The sequence below is a fragment of the Cherax quadricarinatus genome, chromosome 17, assembly GCF_038502225.1.
Source record: "Cherax quadricarinatus isolate ZL_2023a chromosome 17, ASM3850222v1, whole genome shotgun sequence".
In the NCBI taxonomy this organism is placed as follows: domain Eukaryota; kingdom Metazoa; phylum Arthropoda; class Malacostraca; order Decapoda; family Parastacidae; genus Cherax; species Cherax quadricarinatus.
The window spans coordinates 19,495,037-19,522,403 of NC_091308.1; the positions used below are offsets into that span (position 1 = coordinate 19,495,037).

Here is a 27,367-nt window from a genome sequence, read left to right on the forward strand (position 1 = left end):
TTCGCCAAAATAGTTGTGAATCTAACGAAAAAAAATATATTTCGTTGTGTTTCTTTATTATTAAATTATTGTAAACTTATATAAAATATATTTTGTTGGGTTAGGCTAAAATAAATTGTTCTTGTTATAATAAGGTTAGGTAAGTTTTCTAAGTTCCTTTTGGTGCAAAATTATAAATTTTTACATCAACATTAATGAAAAAACTATATCTTTGAACTTATAAAAGAAAATTTTAGAAAGGATTTAATTTTAAATGAGTTCTTCCTAATTGACCAGTTTTACATATTCGGCACGACATTTATATATATATATATATATATATATATATATATATATATATATATATATATATATATATAAATATATATCTATATATATATAATATATATATATATATATATATATATATATATATATATATACATATATATATATATATACATATATATGTCGTGCCGAATAGGCAGAACTTGCGATCTTGGCTTAAATAGCAACGTTCATCTTGCCATATAGGACAAGTGAAAATTTGTGTATGCAATAATTTCGCCAAAATCATTCTGAACCTAACGAACAAAATATATTTCCCTGTGCTTGTTTAGTATTAAATTACTGTAAACAAATCTAAAATATATTTAGTTGAGTTAGGCTAAAATAAATTGTTCTTGTTATAATAAGGTTAGGTAAGTTTTCTAAGTTCCTTTTGGTGCAAAATTAAAAACTTTTACATTAAAATTAATGAAATAAATATATCTTTAAACATATAAGAGAAAATTTAAAAAAGGACTTAATTTTAAATAAGTTCTTGCTAATTGACCAGTTTTACATATTCGGAACGACATATATATCTATATATATATATATATATATATATATATATATATATATATATATATATATATATATATATATATATATATATATATATATATATATATATATATATATATATATATATAGAGTTACACATAGGATCCATCGTTGAAAATTAGCTGACAATTATTAGAAGCCAATGCTTAAGAATATGATCGACCTATTTTTGCGCATGATTGTATCTTATTCTTGCGCATGATGATGGTAAGGCGTCTCGCACCTGCGCTCCATCTCAGGCGCTAATCTACACCTGAAAAATGTTACCCTACGTGTGTGAGTCACCTGGGACACGTCACCACAAGCGAGTATTTGTTATAACACGTGACTGCATAAGAGTGAATATCCCGTGGCAGAGAGGCACAGAATGGGGAGGGAGGGTCACCTGACCCAGATGGTGACACTCCCTCGTGACGTCATCCAGACAACATGCCTGCCACCACTGCCAACCATGCTGCCAAGGTCGTCTGACTCACCAAGCTGTTATGGTGGTTGTTACAGTGGTGCGGTAGTTATAGTAGTGTGTTAGAGTGTTACTATAATTTTCCCGAATCATACTTTTCATTCAGTGATTTTGCACAAAATTTCTGACTTATGATTAAAAATTCTAGATGCTGCAGGGAACGCGGTCAACAAGCATTATCTCGTTGCAAAATTCAATGCTCTCTCTCTCTCTCTCTCTCTCTCTCTCTCTCTCTCTCTCTCTCTCTCTCTCTCTCTCTCTCTCTCTCTCTCTCTCTCTCTCTCTCTCTCTCTCTCTCTCTCTCTCTCTCTCTTTCTCTTTCTCTCTTTCTCTCTTGCCCCCAGTACACAAGAATCTACTTTTAAAAGTGACCCATTAGTCAGTTTGTGAAAAAATTTATGATCTGTGCGGTCAGTGTTTCTGAAAAGTGTCGTGAGGCACCGCAAGTCTAGGGACTTGACTCACCATGTTTCGTTAAGGTTGTCAGAACTTAAGGATAAGGTTAATTAAGGTTATTAAACATTGTTAATATTGTCAATATTATGGCTGTCATAGATTGTTAAAGTTGTCATAAAATGTTAGGGTTAAGGTTATCACAGATTGTTTATGATGTCAGAGATTGTTAAAGTTAAGATTATAAATGATGTCAGAATATGTTAAGGTTATCAATGACTGTTAAAATGAAAATTGTCAGTGACTGTTAAAAAGTTGTCAGAAATTATTAAGGTTAATGTTGTCAGAGAAAGTTTAGGTCTGGCTGTGAGACGTTGAAAATACATGAGATTTACCAGAAGACAGTTTCTAGGGGTCAACGTCCCCGCGGCCCGGTCCCAGACCAGGCCTCCTGGGATAAAATTCCTCTCTGGTTGGTCTTTCCTGGTCTGTCTCTCTGTCTCATTAACATCCTAAATGTCATCCTAGCTGACTCACACACTGACAACCCCTCACCCTAGCTGACTCACACACTGACAACCCATCATCCTAGCTGACTCACACACTGACAACCCATCATCCTGGCTGACTCACACACTGACAACCCATCATCCTAGCTGACTCACACACTGACAACCCATCATCCTAGCTGACTCACACCCTGACAACCCATCATCCTAGCTGACTCACACACTGACATCCCATCATCCTAGCTGACTCACACACTGACAACCCATCATCCTAGCTGACTGACAACCCATCATCCTCGCTGACTCACACACTGACAACCCATCATCCTGGCTGACTCACACACTGACAACCCATCATCCTAGCTGACTCACACACTGACAACCCATCATCCTAGCTGACTCACACACTGACATCCCATCATCCTAGCTGACTCACACACTGACAACCCATCATCCTAGCTGACTCACACACTGACAACCCATCATCCTGGCTGACTCACACCCTGACAACCCATCATCCTGGCTGACTCACACACTGACAACCCATCATCCTAGCTGACTCACACACTGACAACCCATCATCCTAGCTGACTCACACACTGACATCCCATCATCCTAGCTGACTCACACACTGACAACCCATCATCCTAGCTGACTCACACACTGACAACCCATCATCCTGGCTGACTCACACACTGACAACCCATCATCCTGGCTGACTCACACACTGACAACCCATCATCCTAGCTGACTCACACCCTGACAACCCATCATCCTAGCTGACTCACACACTGACATCCCATCATCCTAGCTGACTCACACACTGACAACCCATCATCCTAGCTGACTCACACACTGACAACCCATCATCCTGGCTGACTCACACCCTGACAACCCATCATCCTGGCTGACTCACACACTGACAACCCATCATCCTAGCTGACTCACACACTGACAACCCATCATCCTAGCTGACTCACACACTGACAACCCATCACCCTAGCTGACTCACACACTGACAACCCATCACCCTAGCTGACTCACACACTGACAACCCATCATAGTAGCTGACTCACACACTGACAACCCATCATCCTGGCTGACTCACACACTGACAACCCATCACCCTAGCTGACTCACACCCTGACAACCCATCATCCTGGCTGACTCATACACTGACAACCCATCATCCTGGCTGACTCACACACTGACAACCCATCACCCTAGCTGACTCACACACTGACAACCCATCACCCTAGCTGACACACACACTGACAACCCATCATCCTAGCTGACTCACACACTAACAACCCATCACCCTAGCTGACACACACACTGACAACCCATCACCCTAGCTGACTCACACACTGACAACCCATCATCCTGGCTGACTCACACACTGACAACCCATCATCCTAGCTGACACACACACTGACAACCCATCACCCTAGCTGACTCACACACTGACAACCCATCACCCTAGCTGACTCACACACTGACAACCCATCATCCTGGCTGACTCACACACTGACAACCCATCACCCTAGCTGACTCACACACTGACAACCCATCATCCTAGCTGACTCACACACTGACAACCCATCATCCTGGCTGACTCACACCCTGACAACCCGTCATCCTGGCTGTCTCACACCCTGACAACCCATCATCCTGGCTGTCTCACACCCTGACAACCCATCATCCTGGCTGTCTCACACACTGACAACCCATCATCCTGGCTGACTCACACACTGACAACCCATCATCCTGGCTGACTCACACCCTGACAACCCATAATCCTGGCTGTCTCACACACTGACAACCCATCATCCTGGCTGACTCACACACTGACAACCCATCATCCTGGCTGACTCACACACTGACAACCCATCACCCTAGCTGACACACACACTGACAACCCATCATCCTAGCTGACTCACACACTGACAACCCATCATCCTGGCTGACTCACACCCTGACAACCCGTCATCCTGGCTGTCTCACACCCTGACAACCCATCATCCTGGCTGACTCACACACTGACAACCCATCATCCTGGCTGACTCACACACTGACAACCCATCATCCTGGCTGACTCACACCCTGACAACCCGTCATCCTGGCTGTCTCACACCCTGACAACCCATCATCCTGGCTGTCTCACATCATCCTGGCTGACTCACACACTGACAACCCATCATCCTGGCTGACTCACACACTGACAACCCATCATCCTGGCTGACTCACACACTGACAACCCATCATCCTGGCTGACTCACACACTGACAACCCATCATCCTGGCTGACTCACACACTGACAACCCATCATCCTGGCTGACTCACACACTGACAACCCATCATCCTGGCTGACTCACACCCTGACAACCCATCATCCTGGCTGACTCACACACTGACAACCCATCATCCTGGCTGACTCACACACTGACAACCCATCATCCTGGCTGACTCACACACTGACAACCCATCATCCTAGCTGACTCACACACTGACAACCCATCACCCTAGCTGACTCACACCCTGACAACCCATCATCCTGGCTGACTCACACACTGACATCCCATCATCCTGGCTGACTCACACACTGACAACCCATCACCCTAGCTGACACACACTGACAACCCATCATCCTAGCTGACTCACACACTGACAACCCATCATCCTGGCTGACTCACACCCTGACAACCCGTCATCCTGGCTGTCTCACACCCTGACAACCCATCATCCTGGCTGACTCACACACTGACAACCCATCATCCTGGCTGACTCACACACTGACAACCCATCATCCTGGCTGACTCACACCCTGACAACCCGTCATCCTGGCTGTCTCACACCCTGACAACCCATCATCCTGGCTGTCTCACACCCTGACAACCCATCATCCTGGCTGACTCACACACTGACAACCCATCATCCTGGCTGACTCACACACTGACAACCCATCATCCTGGCTGACTCACACACTGACAACCCATCATCCTGGCTGACTCACACACTGACAACCCATCATCCTGGCTGACTCACACACTGACAACCCATCATCCTGGCTGACTCACACACTGACAACCCATCATCCTGGCTGACTCACACCCTGACAACCCATCATCCTGGCTGACTCACACACTGACAACCCATCATCCTGGCTGACTCACACACTGACAACCCATCATCCTGGCTGACTCACACACTGACAACCCATCATCCTGGCTGACTCACACACTGACAACCCATCACCCTAGCTGACTCACACCCTGACAACCCATCATCCTGGCTGACTCACACACTGACATCCCATCATCCTGGCTGACTCACACACTGACAACCCATCATCCTGGCTGACTCACACACTGACAACCCATCATCCTGGCTGACTCACACCCTGACAACCCATCATCCTGGCTGACTCATACACTGACAACCCATCACCCTAGCTGACTCACACACTGACAACCCATCATCCTAGCTGACTCACACCCTGACAACCCATCATCCTGGCTGACTCACACCCTGACAACCCATCATCCTGGCTGACTCACACCCTGACAACCCATCATCCTGGCTGACTCACACACTGACAACCCATCACCCTAGCTGACTCACACACTGACAACCCATCATCCTGGCTGACTCACACCCTGACAACCCATCATCCTGGCTGACTCACACCCTGACAACCCATCACCCTAGCTGACTCATACCCTGACAACCCATCATCCTGGCTGACTCACACCCTGACAACCCATCATCCTGGCTGACTCACACCCTGACAACCCATCATCCTGGCTGACTCCCACACTGACAACCCATCACCCTAGCTGACTCACACACTGACAACCCATCATCCTGGCTGACTCACACCCTGACAACCCATCATCCTGGCTGACTCACACCCTGACAACCCATCATCCTGGCTGACTCCCACACTGACAACCCATCACCCTAGCTGACTCACACACTGACAACCCATCATCCTGGCTGACTCACACACTGACAACCCATCATCCTGGCTGACTCACACACTGACAACCCATCATCCTGGCTGGCTCACACACTGACAACCCATCATCCTAGCTGACTCACACACTGACAACCCATCATCCTGGCTGACTCACACACTGACAACTCATCATCCTGGCTGACTCACACCTTGACAACCCATCATCCTGGCTGACTCACACACTGACAACCCATCATCCTAGCTGACTCACACCCTGACAACCCATCATCCTGGCTGACTCACACCCTGACAACCCATCATCCTGGCTGACTCACACCCTGACAACCCATCATCCTGGCTGACTCCCACACTGACAACCCATCACCCTAGCTGACTCACACCCTGACAACCCATCATCCTGGGTGACTCACACCCTGACAAGCCATCACCCTAGCTGACTCACACCCTGACAACCCATCATCCTGGCTGACTCACACCCTGACAACCCATCATCCTGGGTGACTCACCCTGACAAGCCATCACCCTAGCTGACTCACACCCTGACAACCCATCATCCTGGCTGACTCACACCCTGACAACCCATCATCCTGGGTGACTCACACCCTGACAAGCCATCACCCTAGCTGACTCACACCCTGACAACCCATCATCCTGGCTGACTCACACCCTGACAACCCATCATCCTGGCTGACTCACACTAGCCAACCAAAATTATTGACAACAACCAGATCAACCAAGAGAGAAAGATTGAGAAAGATCTACCTAGCACAGGCCAGTAAGCCTATGGCTGCTGTACTCTACTTTCACGTATCATATTGCACAGGAATCAAGGTATCGGATGACATCTGCAACTACGACTCTAGCTTCTGTTGCTTAAGTTACTGAAGTTATTTATTAAGTTAAAGATTCGGTCATCTGTTAATAGTTAATGTATTTGTTAAGCTATCTAAGTTATTGGTTAATTTATTTGTTAAGTGATTTGCTAAGTCAGATGTTAAGTGTTCTTATCTTGAGGCTGCAGATCAATATTGTATTCTACCTCACTCTAATGATATTATTATAATCAAAGAAAGCTCTAAACTCTAGTGATGAATGTTGCATTCTACCTCACTTGATGGTATTCCAAGGTAAAGCTTGAACCTATATGGTTCATGACCCCTGGTCGTCAGGTCTAATCCGAGGAAACGAAGAGTATCTCCGATTCCTTTGATCAAGAACCCTTTGTGAGCACGCGTGTCACGGTCGCCGCCACAGTGGCTGGCACGACAGCAGGGAAGATTCTTCGGATTTCTTCCAATAAAACATTGAAACATCCTTCTAACAAGATATTTAATGGTTCCTTTCAGAAAAAAAGGCCTAAAGCTCCTTCCAGGAAGACATTTAAAGCTTCTTGTAATAAGATATTTAAAGCTTCTTGTAATAAGACATTTAAATCTTCTAGTAATAAAACATTTAAAGCTTCTTGTAATAAGACTTTTCAGGCTCCTTCCCACAAGACATAGAGACTCTTACCTGTGTAGTTGTGGTTGTCCTTGACCATCCTGGGGTCACCTACGTGACAGTGTACCTCACGAAAGTGTGTGGTGGTCTCAACTCATCTCAACAACCTCTGCTAACTTGGCAGCCCACATGACAGGTAATTACCACCTGTTAGGTCTTCGTGGGGGGGCTCTCCACACTCACCGTCTACCCACCCTCACTGCCCCACCCCACCATCCCTGCCTCCACCAAACCTCCCATCCTCTACCCTCCCTTACATACTCCACCCTCCAGCCACAATATGCGCCTCCCAAGTGAGACATATAACATAAATCACTACCAACTAAGACTGTGCTGACAACTGTGATAGCTCCCGCATAGTGGTGTTGCAGCTCCAGTGTGTCTGACATCTACAATATAAAGAGGAGGGGGAAGAAGTTATGGTCCTGTACTGTAGTGTTGTGCTATATATTTTTGCAAGCCAGTACGTCCGGTAGGTACCTGGAGTGATGGTGGCGTTATAGTAGTAAGGAGGCCCCAGTAACTGATTAGAATAGGTTAGACAAGTCACAAATATTTCAGTTAGACGGTGTGTATTTGGGAGAACCTGCCTAGTATGGAGCAGTACGCCTGCTGCAGTGATTCTCCATTCTTATGTTCTAACAGCTGTGATACTGACAAAAAAAAAAGATTCTGCTTAACTGGCCCAATATCATCTCACTCTCATTTATATTATCTTATGTTAAAAATTGTATGTGTTCAGGAGTGGAGGAAAGGTAGATAAATGTACTTCCTGTTCTGATCACCACACCTTGACTTGAATAATTGGTTCCGTAACCAGTGAGGGCCAGGAGAGCCTTCCTACCCTCACGTCTTCCCTACGAGGATTCCCACACATCGTGAGGTGTGTCTCTTATTCTATATACACTAAGAGTTTACTTCCACACACACACACACACACACACACACACACACACACACACACACACACACACACACACACACACACACACACACACACACACACACACACACACACACAAACACACACACACACAAACACACACACACACACACACACACACAAACACACACACACACACACACACACACACAAACACACACACACACACACACACACACACACACACACACACACACACACACACACACACACACACACACACACACACACACACACACACACACACACACACACACAGGACTCCAGGAAATCAGAACAGGGGGGCACACCAGCAAGTACTGGATGAGGTACATATAACCAAGGAGGAGGTGAAGAAGCTGCTATGCGAACTTGACACCTCAAAGGCGGTGAGACCAGACAACATCTCTCCGTGGGTCCTTAAAGAGGGAGCAGAGATACTGTGTGTGCCATTAACAAAGATCTTCAACACATCATTTGAAACTGGGCGACTCCCTGAGGTATGGAAGATGGCAAATGTAGTCCCAATTTTTGAAAAGGGAGACAGACATGAGGCACTAAACTACAGACCTGTATCACTAACGTGTATAGTATGCAAGGTCATGGAGAAGATCATCAGAAGGAGAGTGGTGGAGCACCTGGAAAGAAACAAGTGTATAATTGACAACCAGCACGGTTTCAGGGAAGGAAAATCCTGTGTCACAAACCTACTAGAGTTTTATGACAAGGTGACAGAAGTAAGACAAGAGAGAGAGGGGTGGATCGACTGCATTTTTTTGGACTGCAAGAAGGCCTTCGACACAGTTCCTCACAAGAGGTTACTGCAAAAGCTAGAGGATCAGGCACACATAACAGGAAAGGCACTGCAATGGATCAGAGAATACCTGACAGGGAGGCAACAACGAGTCATGGTGTGTGACGAGGTGTCAGAGTGGGCGCCTGTGACAAGCGGGGTTCCACAGGGGTCAGTCCTAGGACCTGTGCTGTCCTTGGTATATGTGAACGACATAACGGAAGGGATAGACTCAGAAGTGTCCTTGTTTGCAGATGATGTGAAGCTAATGAGAATAATCAAATCGGATGAGGATCAGGCAGGGCTACAAAGTGACCTGGACAGGCTACAAGCCTGGTCCAGCAACTGGCTCCTTGAGTTTAACCCTGCCAAATGCAAAGACATGAAGATTGGGAAAGGGCAAAGAAGACTGCAGACACAATATAGTTTAGATGGCCGAAGACTGCAAACCTCACTCAAGGAAAAAGATCTGGAGGTGAGTATAACACCGAGCATATCTCCTGAGGCGCACATCAATCAGATAACTTCTGCAGCATACGGGAGCCTGGCAAACCTACGGATTGCGTTCCGATACCTCAGTATGGATTTGTTCAAGACTCTGTATACCATTTACGTCAGGCCCATACTGGAGTATGCAGCACCAGTTTGGAATCCACACCTAGTCAAGCACGTCAAGAAATTAGAGAAAGTGCAAAAGTTTGCAACAAGACTAGTCCCAGAGCTACGGGGATTGTCCTACGAAGAAGGTTGAGGGAAATCGGCCTGACGACACTGGAGGACAGAGGAGTCAGGGGAGACATGATAACGACATATAAAATACTGCGCGGAATAGACAAGGTGGACAAAGACGGGATGTTCCAGAGAAGGGACACAGACACAAGGGGTCACAACTGGAAGTTGAAGACTCAGATGAATCAAAGGGATGTTAGGAAGTATTTCTTCAGTCATAGAGTAGTCAGGCTGTGGAATAGCCTAGAAAGTGACGGGAACCATACATAGTTTTAAGGCGAGGTATGATAAAGCTCATGGGGCAGGGAGAGAGAGGACCTAGTAGCAATCAGCGAAGAGGCGGGGCCAGGAGCTATGACTCGAACCCTGCAACCACAAATAGGTGAGTACAAATAGGTGAGTATACACACACACACACACACACACACACACACACACACACACACACACACACACACACACACACACACACACAATTTGCAATAGTTGTCTTGTGTGGACTTGGGTTCTTGGTGAACGAAGCTTGTGGCTCCAGTTATGTGTGGACTTGAAAAACCATACCACCGTTTGGTGTGCTGGTTGTGCCTCTACTCTATTAGTCTTGTGTGGACGTTGCGTTAGCGCACTGGTTGCGTATCCACACCATTATTCTAGCGTTAAACTTACAGCATTTGTAGGATGGTTGTGTCTTCATGTAATCTTACCTGGAATATATTTAGCATATGTTTGACGGACTTGTGTACTGTTTACGTGAACCAAACGTAACCTGACCTGGAGCACCGGAAAATAATATGATGGTTCTCGTGGTCCACCTTTCAGGGTAAAACTTTACGTTAGTTAACAGCGCTGATATTCTTAATAAAATAATAATGTATTTGATGTTTCTAATTTTTCCAAAACTGGTGTTTGAGTTTACCTCTGTCATCCGCGACGTAATTGTTGAATACAGGCACTGTTAGAGCAGCTGTGGGGTGATTACATCACAGGAAGAGAGGAGGGGGAGGGATGGAGGGGAGGGAAGGAGGAGGGGAATTGCAGAGGGTGATACAGTAAGTGGAAACGTAAGTGGAAAGGTAAGTGGTAGCTTCATTTGGCAATAGGTTCTGACACAAATGTTGGGGGCATGTCTTGCCCCCACCCCCTCTAGCACCCTCTAAACCCTCCCCTCCTCCCTCTAGTCTGATGTACACAAGCAGGTGACGTCCCCTCCTGCTGCTGACGATGTGCATGCTGCTGCTGTTACTGCAGCTTCTATTGCTGTTACCGCGGATGTCCTTGTTATCGATGGAACTGTTGCTGTCCTAACTGCAGCTTCTGCTGTTCTCTCCGCAGTTCCTGCTGTTCTCACTGCAGCTGCTGCTGTTGTCGCTGCACTTGCTGCTGCTTTCTTTTCGGCTGCTGCTGTTGTCACTGCGGCTACTGTTGTGGCTGCAGCTGCTCCCACTGCTACTGCTGCAGGAACTACTACTATTATTACTGTTATTACTACTGCTGCTGCAACTATTACTGCTGACGCTGCTGCTACTATTATTACTACCAATTCTGCTGTTGCTACTATTACTACTACTTCTGCTGCTGCTGCCGCCTCAGACACTGGGATCTAACCGATTAACACATGCCTCCTGGAGGCTCCTGCTAGCACTTGGTAAAGACTCCTTCACCTCCTTCCCTCACTTTCCTGGGTCATCCCCTTTACTCTCTCCCTCATACCCTTCACCCTTCCCTTATACACTCTCCTTATCACCTTATATTCTTCCATGCGTTCTATAGGAACCACCAGGTACGCTTCACTGACGACAACTGACCAAATCACAAAAGCCTAAGAATATAAGACTATAAGAATTGAGGAACACTGCAGTACATTGATAAGGACCTGCCTAACAAAAATATTTGTCCGACCCATGTTCAGTGTTATCCAAGAAATAAGCTTTTGATAACTCTACTAACTCATGTATTTATCTAACCTATATTTTAAGCTACCCAAGGTTTTAGCTTCAGTGGCCCTACTAGGAAAACTGTTTCACTCGTTGACTACTCTATTTCCAAACCAATATTTTCCAGCCCAAATGCATCTAGATTGCTCGGTGGCAAGCATCCATCTCGGGTCATGGGCAAGGAACTACCGTGCCCCAGTCATAGGGATGGAACCACCGTGCCCCAGTCATAGGGCTAGAATTACCGTGCCCCAGTCATAGGGATGGAACCACCGTGCCCCAGTCATAGGGCTAGAATTACCGTGCCCCAGTCATAGGGATGGAAGCACCGTGCCCCAGTCATAGGGCTGGAATTACCTTGCCCCAGTCATAGGGATGGAACCACCGTGCCCCAGTCATAGGGCTGGAATTACCGTGCCCCAGTCATAGGGATGGAACTACCGTTCCCCAGTCATAGGGATGGAACTACCGGGCCCTAGCTATGGGGATGAAAACTTTGGGCCCCAGACACAGGACTATCATCGGTACCTTCAGTGTTGCATCAGTCACTATCCTCCGCGAGCCGGTGATTGGGTCATCTGAGAAAGACAAGCATCAGGACGCTGTCCCGGACGTATAAACGAACCAATAAAAGAGCTCTGCCGCAACAGCGTGGATCAGGTAGGCCGCCCTTCAAGGAATGCGCCGTCATGCTGAGGAACTGCTTTTGTTTCAAGGAATTTGAGTTACTCCTACATTCCTTACATCAACCGTGATTACCTCCCATTTCCTAGGCTCTCTCTTGACATCTACACTTGATACTAGGACTGCAGGCTTCCGTATCCATCGCTGCCAAGACAGCAAGGCTGCAGTTGCATGATGTCAACAGGTTCCTCTGTAGCCATCGGTCTCACCACCTTAGTTCCACTACTACTACTACCACCTCTACCCACGATACACTTCGCCTGACTCCTGCCACTATATATACGCGTTTTCTTAGTTTTCTCTGTATTACGACTGAAGAAGCCAATCGTGGCGAGACGTTTCCTTTAATAAATGTCCTGAACTGTACACCTCTCCTCTGGAGCCAGAGGAGAGGTGCACCAGTTGAAGATATTGTCATGTGTGGGAGGGGCCCAATTGTAGAAGTACATCAGACATGTAAGGTGAGTCACAGACTTAGCAGTGGAGATGTAGAAGATATTCACCGTACTAAGGTAACATGATACTTCTGTGTCAGGCAAGTATCATAAGTTCAGTGGATGACGAAGACACATGTATAACACCTGGTGGGTGGACGTACCTGGTGTGGCTCAGGGAGAGGGCCCCATGTGTCCTGTGTGTAGCTGACGGATGCAGAACTGTGGAAGAACAAGTGGAGTACAAAGAACTGTAATCTGTTAAGAGAAGAGCTTTGATCTTTCTGCGTCATGACAGTAATTACACTGGATCCTATGTTACGTTCTTCTGTGATGATCCTCCTGTGTTATATCAGTGAGTACACTGAATCCCGTGTTATGTTCTGTTCTTTTGTCTGGGTCTAATTGGAAGTACAAGATCACTGTAATAACGTATAATGTGATTCTTCTCTGTATTGGACTGATGAAGACACTGACTGGCGAAACGTTTCCTCACTAAAAGTGCCCAAGTGTTGCACAAGTGTCTTATTTATCATATTATTACTTACGGTGGCATTTGTAAGTATGTAATCATTTATATTAATTCCTTCCATGATACACCTACAGCTTCCAAATGCGTCTCATTTAATTCAACAAAAATAAGAGCAGCAGCAGCAAAAACAAAAACAATAGCAATAATAATAATAATAATAATAATAATAATAATAATAATAATAATAATAATAATAATAATAATAATAATAATAATAACAAAGCCCGTACGATACCTATCAATAGCCATGTGTTATCTTAGGTACGTAACGTTGACGTCACGATGTCACAAGTAATAACTCCACACATACACCAAGTGCCTCGTGACGTCACTGCACGGACCTCTCACTGGTTTCATCTCTCGCTAGATTAAGCCAGACGTAGCACCTCGTGTATATTGTGAAAAGTAGACTTCTCTTGATGTGTACACACCCAGAGCACCAATGTGCATACAATGAGCATACATCTCATTAGACACACACACACACACATACACACAGACACACACACACACACACACACACACACACACACACACACACACACACACACACACACACACACACACACACACACACACACACACACACACACACACACACACACACACACACACACACACACACACACACATATATATATATATATATATATATATATATACATATATATATATATATATATATATATATATATATATATATATATATATATATATATATATATATATATAATTAACATCCAAACCGTCTCTCACCAAGGTATAGGGACCCACCCCCCCCAAAAAAAAAAAAAAGAGGAAACACTTTCATGCCAGAAGTGTGTTGACGTCACAGTTGGTCCTCCGAATTCAACCCCCCCCCCCCCCCCCCTCCCGTCCTCCAGAGTGCAGGCACTGTACTTTCCACCTCCAGGACTCAAGTCGGTAGCTTATTTTGTGCTCAGGTGCTATTGCATTACCTGGCTCTTCACACAAATTCCTAAAAGATGGTACCACAGAAATAAAAGTACCTATAACTCACATGATCAATTTACCCGTTATCTCGACCAGATTCACTCTTATTTTCAGGAAAAAATATAGTAGATGGATGTAACTACAGGGTCGTTCCAATACTTTCCGCTATGTCCCAAATCCTTCAGAGAGAGAAAGCAGTGTATTAACAAGTAGTTAAATATCTGAATGATAATAACATGGTGCATAGTCGCCAAACAGGATTCAGTGAAACTCATTCATCGGGTACTTCCCTAATTAATTATGATGTGTTATTGACGCACTCAAATGTCGAAAGGAAATTCAACTGTTACACTTACCTTCGATCTATAAAAGGCTTTTTATACAGTAAGCCGTGAGATATTACGAAAAACTATGAAGTACCTTCATGGGTTTTCACCTATACATCAGGAAATAAACTGGTGAAGTCAATAATATTGAATTAGAACCCTGTTCGATAACATGTGTTCCTCAAGGGAGTTTCTTGGACCCGCTACTCTTACTGCGCTATGTAAATAACGTGTCCATTAGTGTTTAGAAGTAAATTTCAACTGTATGAGATGATAGGATTAATATGTCTCAGGGAAAGAAGCAAACGATGTACTGTAGCTCAAGTATGACCACTGGAACTGGTGTCACAAAAACAATGTTTCACAGATAATAAACTGACGCTGTACCCGGGAAAGCAAAAGCTCAAAATGTAAATTGAAGAGAATCAAAACTCTTAAGTAATATAAGAAGGAATCTAGCTGAGCAGCTTATTAAATATCCGGGATATACTTTGATCCTTGCACGTCAGGTGAAACATTAGTTCACGACATGCTTAAAAAAGCGATTGGGTTAAAGTTCCTGTATATATATAGAGGCACATTGACTACCAGCTCGGTTATGCAAAGCCGTGTGTTCAGCTCTCGTTCGTGCTATGTAGAATTTCTGATCTTCGTAGTACTCTACCCTAACAAAAAATAAAAATAAAAATCGTGCAACGCAGGATGGTGAGATTCATCTTGGTTCTGTGTCCACGAGAACATAAAGGCAAGGATGAGCTGCAGAAACTGGACATACTAAAACTGGAAGACAGAACAGCAGCTTAGAGTAAACAATGTTTATAAAATTGCTTACAATCCGTGTAAAGAATATCTGGATGGAAATTCTCTTAACGTCATGATTCAGTACAGGCGTTGTGCTAGGAGCCTCACCTACCTTCTACTGCACACCAACAAAGGTCATTGGAATAGATTACCTGCTCATTCCAAGGCCAGTCTTGCTATAAATCAATTTAAGAATACAACGAAAGAATGAAGCAGCAGAAAGGATAATAATTTCTTGTACTTTTAAAACGTTTATAATATAACTTTGATTAAGTATATCAAATTGTATTGCTTTTATTGTTAATATTAATAAAAGTAGAGAGTATATGCCTAAATGCGCATCTACATAACCACGTAAGTGATATATGCATGTAACTAATACTTCTGTAGAGTAGATGGTATATACATTCTTAATTCTTTGTTAGTAATAGTGATCAAAGAATATTAAAAGTGATATATTCATGTAACTGATATACTCCAATTATATTTATTGCCTTTTATTAGTAATAATTTTAACTGAAACGTTGATGTAACTAATGTTAATGTAAAGAGGACAGCAAGAAATAAACAAACAAACAAATTCATTACGCAAGATGATACAGTGTCATGCACGGGAAAATGTCTACTGTAGTTATGCGATGTATTCAGGCAGACTTCAGATTAAACGCACCTTAAAATTATTTTATAGATAGTGAAGGTTACATTATATTTATGTTCCGTGGGACATAATTAAGTTAAATAAAGATAATTAAATACGAAGATATGCTCATTGTAATATTATTATACAGTATGAAGATGAGATTATTAAGTTCAATGACCATTCTAAGTAAGAAACTCTGAATTATTAAAACATCGTCAAAATGATGGAACATTAACATAGGGAAGAAAAATGTTTAGTTCAAGAAAGAATGTGGAGAGAGGAAGTAGTGGAGTATGGCTGCTGGATGGCAGGGTCATCAGTTATAACAATTTCTTAGGTCTTTTTAAATTTACTGGAGTTTGTTTTCCAGGTCATTTGTTTTTATCTCCCTTTTGTTTCATTAAACCTGGCAGGCACAACACTGTTTACCTGGAGATTACCTGGAGAGAGTTCCGGGGGTCAACGCCCCCGCGGCCCGGTCTGTGACCAGGCCTCCTGGTGGATCAGAGCCTGATCAACCAGGCTGTTGCTGCTGGCTGCACGCAAACCAACGTACGAGCCACAGCCCGGCTGGTCAAGAACCGACTTTAGGTGCTTGTCCAGTGCCAGCTTGAAGACTGCCAGGGGTCTGTTGGTAATCCCCCTTATGTATGCTGCGAGGCAGTTGAACAGTCTCGGGCCCCTGACACTTATTGTATGGTCTCTTAACGTGCTAGTGACACCCCTGCTTTTCATTGGGGGGATGGTGCATCGTCTGCCAAGTCTTTTGCTTTCGTAGTGAGTGATTTTCGTGTGCAAGTTCGGTACTAGTCCCTCTAGGATTTTCCAGGTGTATATAATCATGTATCTCTCCCTCCTGCGTTCCAGGGAATACAGGTTTAGGAACCTCAAGTGCTCCCAGTAATTGAGGTGTTTTATCTCCGTTATGTGCGCCGTGAAGGTTCTCTGTACATTTTCTAGGTCAGCAATTTCACCTGCCTTGAAAGGTGCTGTTAGTGTGCAGCAATATTCCAGCCTAGATAGAACAAGTGACCTGAAGAGTGTCATCATGGGCTTGGCCTCCCTAGTTTTGAAGGTTCTCATTATCCATCCTGTCATTTTTCTAGAAGATGCGATTGATACAATGTTATGGTCCTTGAAGGTGAGATCCTCCGACATGATCACTCCCAGGTCTTTGACGTTGGTGTTTCGCTCTATTTTGTGGCCAGAATTTGTTTTGTACTCTGATGAAGATTTAATTTCCTCGTGTTTACCATATCTGAGTAATTGAAATTTCTCATCGTTGAACTTCATATTGTTTTCTGCAGCCCACTGAAAGATTTGGTTAATGTCCGCCTGGAGCCTTGCAGTGTCTGCAATGGAAGACACTGTCATGCAGATTCGGGTGTCATCTGCAAAGGAAGACACGGTGCTGTGGCTGACATCCTTGTCTATGTCGGATATGAGGATGAGGAACAAGATGGGAGCGAGTACTGTGCCTTGTGGAACAGAGCTTTTCACCGTAGCTGCCTCGGACTTTACTCTGTTGACGACTACTCTCTGTGTTCTGTTAGTGAGGAAATTATAGATCCATCGACCGACTTTTCCTGTTATTCCTTTAGCACGCATTTTGTGCGCTATTACGCCATGGTCACACTTGTCGAAGGCTTTTGCAAAGTCTGTATATATTACATCTGCATTCTTTTTGTCTTCTAGTGCATTTAGGACCTTGTCGTAGTGATCCAATAGTTGAGACACACAGGATCGACCTGTTCTAAACCCATGTTGCCCTGGGTTGTGTAACTGATGAGTTTCTAGATGGGTGGTGATCTTGCTTCTTAGGACTTAGGACTTCTTAGGACTCACTAAATCCCATCCCTGGCAGCACACACCCCCCACTCTTCAAAGATCTAAACTTACTCCCAGTTCAGTACATCCACACTTACTACTGTGCAATCTATATCTACAGGGCCTTAAACTCTAATATCAACCTTGACCTAAAACGCTTTCTTGATAGTTGTGACAGAACCCACAGGCATAACACCAGAAACAAACATCTCTACGACATTCCCCGTGTCCGACTAAACCTTTACAAAAATTCAATGTATGTCAAAGGCCCTAAAATCTGGAATACCCTACCTGAGAACTCTAGAACTGCAGACACATTCATCACCTTCAAAACTACCATTAGAAAACATCTTATCTCCCTGATACACCCCGTCAACTAACTACACGAATACCACCTGGTGGTTCACACTTACACTCGCTCACTCATTTGACCATAAACAGAAATATTAATCTCAGTCTTAAAATAATGAATCCTGTGATACTCCAATACTGAAACTATATACTGTGCCAAAACAAAAGCATTCACATTGCTAAACTCACAAGCTAGTATTTAGTCACTTAGCCATAATACCAACTTACCTCATAATTTGTAATATTTTACAATTAAGAATAAAACTAAGTATGCCCGAAATGCCTAGCCATGCTAAGCGTTCTAGTGGTACACTCTGTAATCACAATTTTACTACATGTAAACCAAACAATAACCAAATTTCTGTAAACTCAGCATTGTAATCCTTATAGAGAATAAACTTTGAATTGAATTGAATTGAATTGAATGATATGGGATGTTAGTGCTATTGGTCTGTAGTTCTTTGCTGTTGCTTTACTGCCCCCTTTGTGGAGTGGGGCTGTCTGTTGTTTTTAGTAACTGTGGGACGACCCCCGTGTCCATGCTCCCTCTCCATAGGATGGAAAAGGCTCGTGATAGGGGCTTCTTGCAGTTCTTGATGAACACGGAGTTCCATGAGTCTGGCCCTGGGGCAGAGTGCATGGGCATGTCATTTATCGCCTGTTCGAAGTCATTTGGCGTCAGGATAACATCGGATAGGCTTGTGTTAATCAAATTTTGTGGCTCTCTTATAAAAAATTCATTTTGATCTTCGACTCTCAGTCTGGTTAGCGGCTTGCTAAAAACTGAGTCATATTGGGACTTGAGTAGCTCACTCATTTCCTTGCTGTCATCTGTGTAGGACCCATCTTGTTTAAGTAGGGGCCCCATAGTGGACGTTGTTCTCGACTTTGATTTAGCATAGGAGAAGAAATACTTTGGGTTTCTTTCGATTTCATTTATGGCTTTTAGTTCCTCCCGCGTTTCCTGACTCCTATAAGATTCCTTTAGCTTAAGTTCGATGCTTGCTATTTCTCTGACCAGTGTCTCCCTACGCATTTCAGATATATTGACCTCTTTTAGCCGCTCTGTTATTCTTTTTGCGTCGCCTGTAAAGGGAGCGCCTGTCTCTTTCTATTTTACATCTACTCATCCTTTTTCTTAGAGGAATAAGCCTTGTGCATACATCGAGTGCCACCAAGTTAATCTGTTCTTGGCATAAGTTGGGGTCTGTGTTGCTTAGTATATCTTCCCAGCTTATATGGGTTAGGACTTGGTTTACTTGGTCCCACTTTATGTTTTTGTTATTGAAGTTGAACTGGTGAATGTTGCTTGGATTTCTTTTTTAACTCTTTAAGTACTGATATATTATTTTTCTTATTCTTTGGGTAGTAATAATAATCAGTACTGCTACCAGGCCACGGTGCCCTGTGGCTTGGTGGCGAAAGTTCTCACTTCACACGGCGAGGGTCCAGGTTCGAGTACCGGCGAGGGTAGAAACATTGGTGTGTTTCTTTACACCGGTTGTCCATGTTCCCCATCGTCCCGCAGCGCGATCGCTAGCGCACTCAGCTCACATACAGGTGGGGAGGGGGTTCGAATCTCCTCCGTACGGATGGAAAACATTAGGGACGTGTTATAGTGACACCTGCTGTCCATGTCCCTGTTCACCCAACAGTTCAAAATAGGTATCTGGGTGTTAGTCGACTGGTGTGGGTCGCATCCTGGGGCAAAGCTAACCTAATTACCCGAAATGCTCAGCATAATAAGCGGCTTTCTATATAGTAGTATGTCACTGATGTCAGCTAGGCTTGTATACCTTGTGCATGTACTTGTAGAAATAAAGATATTATACGTATTATTATTATTATTATTATTATTATTATTATTATTATTATTATTATTATTATTATTATTATTATTTATGAGTAACAATGTTAAAGTTATATAATATGCTAAAATCATATTATCCATCTGTTTTTCAATAATTTTCACTACTACCCTTCAGATGGGATCAAACAGGAAAAGGACATAACAAGAATAGTTCCTCAATTATGGCGTCACAGAAATAGAATTTGAATGCTTCTTGTATTTTCCGGATTCTGTGGACTTGCAAATCTAATTGGTAATTTCGCTTTACACAAATTTGTTATGGGGTAATACCCAAAAAAAGTTATGGGGTAATACCCAACAAAGTTTGCCGAGCTCTTAATGTAGAGGGTTGAATTTTTTGTCTAAGAATACATAGACACGCGAGTTAATGTCATGATTTTCATTTGACTCTGCCAGTCAATATTACTAACTGCTGTAGTACAGCTATGAACTGATACCTTGTCACTGAGCCTAACTGAGATTTTACTAGTCAGGAAGTGGCTCAGTTAATACCGCACTCTGCTCACATACCTCGTGTCTTTGGTTCGATCCCCAGTACAGGTGGAAACGTTGGATATGTTTCCTTAAACCTGCTGCCCCCGTTCGCCTGGCAGTAATTACGTACCTGGGTGTTGGTAGACTGGTGTGCGTCGCATCCTGGGAGACAAGATTAAAGGAGCCCGATGGAAATAAGAGACAATGCTTGACGAAGCACTGTGTTTATTGGATTATCCCATTTGGCTAATCCTCAGGGTTAAAAATCTTTTTTTTTTTTCTTAATGAAGTGGTAGAGGCAGAATCCATATATAGTTTTAAGGACAGATATGATAAGGCTCACGCTTATCCAAAATAATAGTCCACCACTAAATATGATTTTCTTTATTAAATTTAAAAAATATTAAGAACAGAAAATGTACGTGGCTTGTAAGTTTAGGGTAAACAATTATATATTTGCTAACTCCGACTAAATAAGTCGGTAAGTTTATTCAGGTACAGGCACACATAAATACAGTTACATAAATTATCATACATAGAAGCATATGCATAGATTACCTAGGATAACAAAAAAATCACAGTGACTTATCTCCATTGGGGTCTTTGACAATTCCCATTCAGGCACTGTATGACCCTTATAAGATTTTATTCGGGGATTAACCCCGGAAAGTTATTAAACCAGGATAGCCCAATAATGCTATGTAATCATTGGGATCACTTAGTCTTCTTCCCCAGGAAGCGACCCCATAACAAGTAACTACTGCTAAGTGAACAAGGGCAGCATGTAAACGAAATATAGGGATCTAATGGCTGTCCCTTGAATAAGCTTTGTGTCTGGCTCTGGGATAATCAAATGGGCATCCTTCCATCTTAAAAGCAGGCTAACAGTATTCCGACATTGCATGCATACATTTATGTTGACGCAACTGTTGTGTTGAGAGTGTGTGCGAGATGTTTCTCCACTGTATCCCTCATCGCACCACCAGCAGAAAATAACGCAAACACACTTTGTTCAAGGTTTTTTTGAGGTATCCTAGGTAATTTACACATAAGTTATTATGTAAAACAGCTGTGATCATCTGTAATGTTTGTAAAAGTACTCAAATAAACTTACTTTTTTTTTGCTGAGTGCTAAATTTTAGTTTATGTGAGGTCCTTAATGGTAACAACTCTGATGGTGCCTCGGGCGAGTGATGTAAAGAATTTTTTTTTTTATCATTTTGAAATTAGTAAGGACCCGATGTCGTTGTGTGGAGAGTAACAGATAGGGACGACACGTTGCTGGCAGTCTCCGATGAAGAATGTGCGGAAGTGGAGCTCTGAAAATGTTTATAGAATGAAGGTATATGCTTCGTGTAGGAACTCTGGGATGCCGATGGGGAAGCCTCTCAGAAAAAAAAAATGTTACAATGCCTCGATTTGTTGGTGTCCTGAATGGAGAAAAGTTAATGAGATCGTTTTTATATATAGGCTTTCTGAAATTTTTGAACCTGAAAGATTTATTGATTATATATGATGATGTCGAGGAATGTGACTTCCTCAACTAAGACATCTGTGCCACACTTTCTGTATGACCCTGGTGGTTTAGCCTTTAGTTTTGATTATAATAACAATTTTGCCACACTTTGGTACATTTATCGTGGAAACGTCTCAGCAGCCAGTGGCTTCATCAGTCCAACTGAGACGAATCGTAGAACATGAAGAGTTTGAGGCAGTCTCTCAGCCTGGAAATGAGGGACTGATAACATCAGCCTGGGACTGGTTACCTCAGACTTCTCATTTTCCACTGCTCTGTGTTTGACTGATGAATCCAAAAGAGTTACAGAGAGGGAAAGAGAGAGCATCATTTGGAATCTATGAGGAATCATGACGATGTAAAAAAAAATATTTATATTATTTATTTAACTGAACAATATACAAGCCCCAGTAGCCTAGCTGTGAAAGATAACTAGATTAGAATACTAGTAATAGAGCTTTATCTATATTAATTCACTATGTTTAATGTTCATCTGAAAGTACTTACTAGACCATATAAAACAGAAAGTCACTCTCATAATTACGGAGTGGTTCGTCCATCTCAATGATGGATCAAAATCATGATGAACTCAAAGTTGTCATGTTAACGCTCATCATGTCCATGAATCCCCTGGCAAACTTATGGTCCAAGAAACGGTTTGAAAACCCCATAGTTAAGTCCAGGCGTCCATTGAGGCTGTGGGCATAAAAACATATGAAACTGTTCATGTATCGTATAGATGCGAGTCGAGTGAGCTTCACAACCTTCACACAGTCACTCTCACCAGTGAACAATGGCGTCACGTCACCCATATTTGATACAGTGTAATAGCTGTCAGGCGTCCCCTGGCTTGTAAAATATCCATCTAAAATTTCAGATTTTGATTTTTCCATCAACTTAAGAGCCACAACTTGCAGGGGGCGGCGCTCTATTAAATGAGAATGTAATTTCTTGTGAAACTCCTTTACTGTAGGCCAAAAATTGGACATCAGGTTTTCAGAGGTTTTGAAAGAGGTCCTGAATCCAAATGTAGGAACATGATTGCCGTAAATACCTGTGGTGTCACCTTCATAATATCGTCTTAAGTTGATGTCATGCCCGGCCCGAAAATTAATTTCATGTGGCATCTCGCAATGATCATTAAGCAGATTAATGAGGGTGGCGTTGATGATACCTACGAGTCCAGAGTGAAGCGTAACTCCCTCTTCTTTGCACTTTCGACGAAAAGAATACGTTAGATTCTTGTCGAATTGAATATTAACAAAGCAGGTTTTCACATCGGTTCGTCCTGAAACAGGAAAGGCATCCAGGAAAAGAGGACGAGTATCGGCACCATCCTGAAAATCCTTTCTGACTCTTTCCTTGAGTTCCGGATCTCCCAACAACTTTTGCCTTTGCTCTTCGTAAAGTTTCTGAGTTTGCTCGTCACCAACAAGCTTCCCTACCTGTTGTTCGTCGTTCACGGGGCGACCGGCAACCATATCGTCTAGAATGGTATGCACCAGGTTGCAGATATTGATATTAGTGAACCCGTCAGCTAACGAATGGTGGATACCAAGCAGGAGAGCGTAATTATGAGAGAAAATCGAATCCAGATCGGTGGAGGATGGTGTAGGTGGCACGGCGAGGAGCCTCACACACCACATGGGTCCCTCAGATGTGTTGTAGATGTAGTGAGTCAGCTCCTCTTCCACTTCCTCCGTCTTTGTTTTTTCCACAATCTTTTAAAAATTATACATACATAAGACAACTGTCATGTCATACGGGATATTGTACCCACAATATTTTAAAATGACACCCATCTTGTACTTCTGTTTTTATAAAGTAGGTAGTGGTACTGCAGATAAATGGTTCAGAAAATAGACAAGGTGATGAATAAGACACTTGTGCAACACTTGGGTATAAAGATATTCAAGTGATGTATAACTGTCTCATTCATCAGGTAGTGAGTGGTACGTACCAAAAAGTTTAATAAATAACAAATTTCCATATACAAAAATATATGATATTAGAAGCAAGGTACGTAAATATAAACAAAAACCTAATGGATACAAGTATGAACAAGACCAGATACCTTGAAGTCGAGGTTACAACCATTCATTTGTCGGAGCCACAGCCGTCCATCACGTTGACCAAGACAGACCCTCAGCACCTCAACCTTCCTGCAGACACCATCATCATCATTGTCATATGATAGTAGCCCAGAAAAAAAAATATTTTATTTTACGCATACACGTTCATACATTAGTAGATAAATCAGAATCATTTTAAGTCTAAAAACATACAGTGTTGCTAACTTTCATATTTTGTACACTTTTATATTCTTTCTTCTTTCAACAAACCGGCCGTATCCCACCGAGGCAGGGTGACCCAAAAGGAAAAATGAAAGTTTTTCTTTTTAAATTTAGTAATTTATACAGGAGAAGGGGTTACTAGCCCCTTGCTCCCAGCATTTTAGTCGCCTTTTACAACAGGCATAGCTTACGGAGGAAGAATTCTGTTCCACTTCCCCATGGAGAGAAGAGGAAATAAACAAGAACAAGAATTAGAAAGACAATAGAAGAAAACACAGAGAGGTATATATATATATATATATATATATATATATATATATATATATATATATATATATATATATATATATATATGCTTGTACATGTATGTGTAGTGTGACCTAAGCGTAAGAAGAAGTAGCAAGACGTATCTGACATCTTGCTTGTTTATGAGACAGAAAAATGGACACCAGTAATCCTACCATCATGTGAAGCAATTACAGGCTTTCCTTTTATACGCACTTCGCAGGATGGTAGTACCTCCCTAGGCGGTTGCTGTCTTCCATCCTACTACCTAGAACACTTTTATACATAGTATATGAAAAAAGGATACATCGTATCAACAGTGGTCTGCTACTGTCCTATATGATAGATACACATGCGCGTACACGAGTATTACTACACTTATAGACATGAATATCTTTTCAGATGCACATACACACTTACGCATATGCATACACAAACACACATACAATACATACATAAACTCATACAATACGTAAACACATACAATACATACATACATATGTAATACACATATATACATATACATGTATGTATACATCAGAGTTCCAGAAGGGCGAGAAGCAGGAAAAGCTGGTACATGATAAGAAACAGAGGGAATACGTATAGAGGTACCAAGGTTCCCTACCTGAACAGGTGAGTAAGAGCTGAGTACACCAGGTCATGGTGAAGAGGCTGGCATGAAGCCAGGTGTAACGTGTAGCAGGTTAGGCACGACCGGTTCTGGTGACCTAGTTCCATTAATTCCTCAGTCAGGGTGACCGGACGTAGCCACTGGACCTCACTGCTGCTCATCTTCACACTAATAAGTAAGTAAGTTTATTCAGGAACAGGTACACATAAATAGTTACATAAATTACCATACATAGCAGTATGTGTAAATTACCTAGGATAACCCAAAAATGTCAGACTGGCTGCTGCACTCGCTGTTCTCCTCACACTGTTTGCTGCACACGCTGCTCACTTCACATTCGCTGCTGCACACGCTGCTCACTTCACATCCGCTGCTGCACACGCTGCTCGCCTCACGCTGTTCTCTGAGGGGAAGATATATTTCTAAGATTAATTTCTAAGTATTAACAGCTAACCCACAAGCTGTACAATTTGTTTTTTTTAAGACGACATTGTCTGTTAGTTAAGAAATGCTTTAGCAGCGGTATTATGACTTTTATTATTCACAGCATACATTATCAAAATAAAAGCTAGCTATGCTCTTCTAGATTTTCCTTCCCCGCCAACACTATAATTTGAAAAATTGTGGAGGGTTGGCGAGTTTGTCCCTCAGATCAACATCCGTTTTCTGTCAAGTCACGAGCGTCAGCAATACATGGGCACTTGGTGACCTTCAGTCTTCTAGTTACTAAATTTTCGCATAGTCAAGGATGTATATGATATACAGACTACAAAACATTAATCTTTGCACACTCGCCCGTCTAGGAAAACAATTTTTGAAGGAGTTCATATGCGTTTAGCTCACAAATTTGTTAAAATAAGGTGTAGGAAGCACTCACCTGTACCAGAGATATGAACCTCCACTCACATACTGATTGCTGCTGGGTTGAAGACGCTGATAGTTACTAATAAACGATCGACGTTATTCAAACTACCGCCGGATCGTTTTCCTTGTAACAATAAATATTTATTCAATGTTATGTCATGTTTGCGCCGCTCTTACATTTAGAACAGTTTTCCTTGCAAAATCGATGGTGACAGTAGACGGAAGAATGAGGCTGGGCGCCTAACATGAAATTTGTTTATCTAATCATCATCTATAAATATTTTATCAAAATGCCACATATCGAAATTTACTGGCTGACAACAACATTGTAAAAGTTTCTTTCAATAAACGGTTTAGTGCTCTTTTATTCTTTCTAGTTTTTTTTTTTCAAATTTGGAGGTAAGGCGATCTACAACTAGTTACTTGGTTACTACCACATTCTTGGGTATTCTAGGTTCAAACTACATAATGTATAATTTTATATACAAATAATTTATGTAAATCCTCAAGACCATTGCAAAAATTTTGTATGTTGTGTATGTAAATCCAAAAGTAAGAATTTACTAAATTACTCAGAGTAGTGGTTAACGCGATCGGCTAATGCAAGAGAGGACGTGGGGGGTTGAATCCCATTACAAGGCAAACCTCCTTACACCAGCTGCTGCTTTTACCTAGCAGCAGATACCTTGAAGTTAGTGGAGTGTTGTGTATCGCATCCTGGGGGAGGATCTAAGAAGAACCTTTTCCCCCAAGTGGAAATAAGCTACACTTCTTGGTTTTCTTGATCTGATTCAA

At 42.7% G+C, this 27,367-nt stretch overlaps 1 protein-coding gene across 1 annotated transcript; it reads right to left on the bottom strand.

Moving 5' to 3' along the window:
- Positions 1 to 22,867: 22,867 nt before the first annotated feature.
- LOC128686457 (uncharacterized) lies at positions 22,868 to 26,713 on the bottom strand. Its single transcript, XM_053773391.2, has 5 exons — positions 26,586 to 26,713; positions 25,961 to 26,111; positions 25,703 to 25,876; positions 24,573 to 24,660; positions 22,868 to 24,219 (listed from the first exon to the last, which is right to left on the bottom strand). Exons 3-5 carry the CDS (start codon positions 25,867 to 25,869, stop codon positions 23,077 to 23,079), a joined length of 1,398 nt encoding a protein of 465 aa, XP_053629366.2. The 5' UTR covers positions 25,870 to 25,876; positions 25,961 to 26,111; positions 26,586 to 26,713; the 3' UTR covers positions 22,868 to 23,076.
- Positions 26,714 to 27,367: the final 654 nt, after the last annotated feature.

Coding starts and splice junctions, on each gene's coding strand:
- LOC128686457 (XM_053773391.2), bottom strand. CDS start 25,869: ATGAGCAGCAGTGAGGTCCAGTGGCTACGTCCGGTCACCCTGACTGAG. Junction 24,661..25,702: donor GCTCTTACTCACCTGTTCAG/GTAGGGAACCTT, acceptor TGGTGTCTGCAG/GAAGGTTGAGGTGCTGAGGG. Junction 24,220..24,572: donor GTTGTAACCTCGACTTCAAG/GTATCTGGTCTT, acceptor AATTTTTAAAAG/ATTGTGGAAAAAACAAAGAC.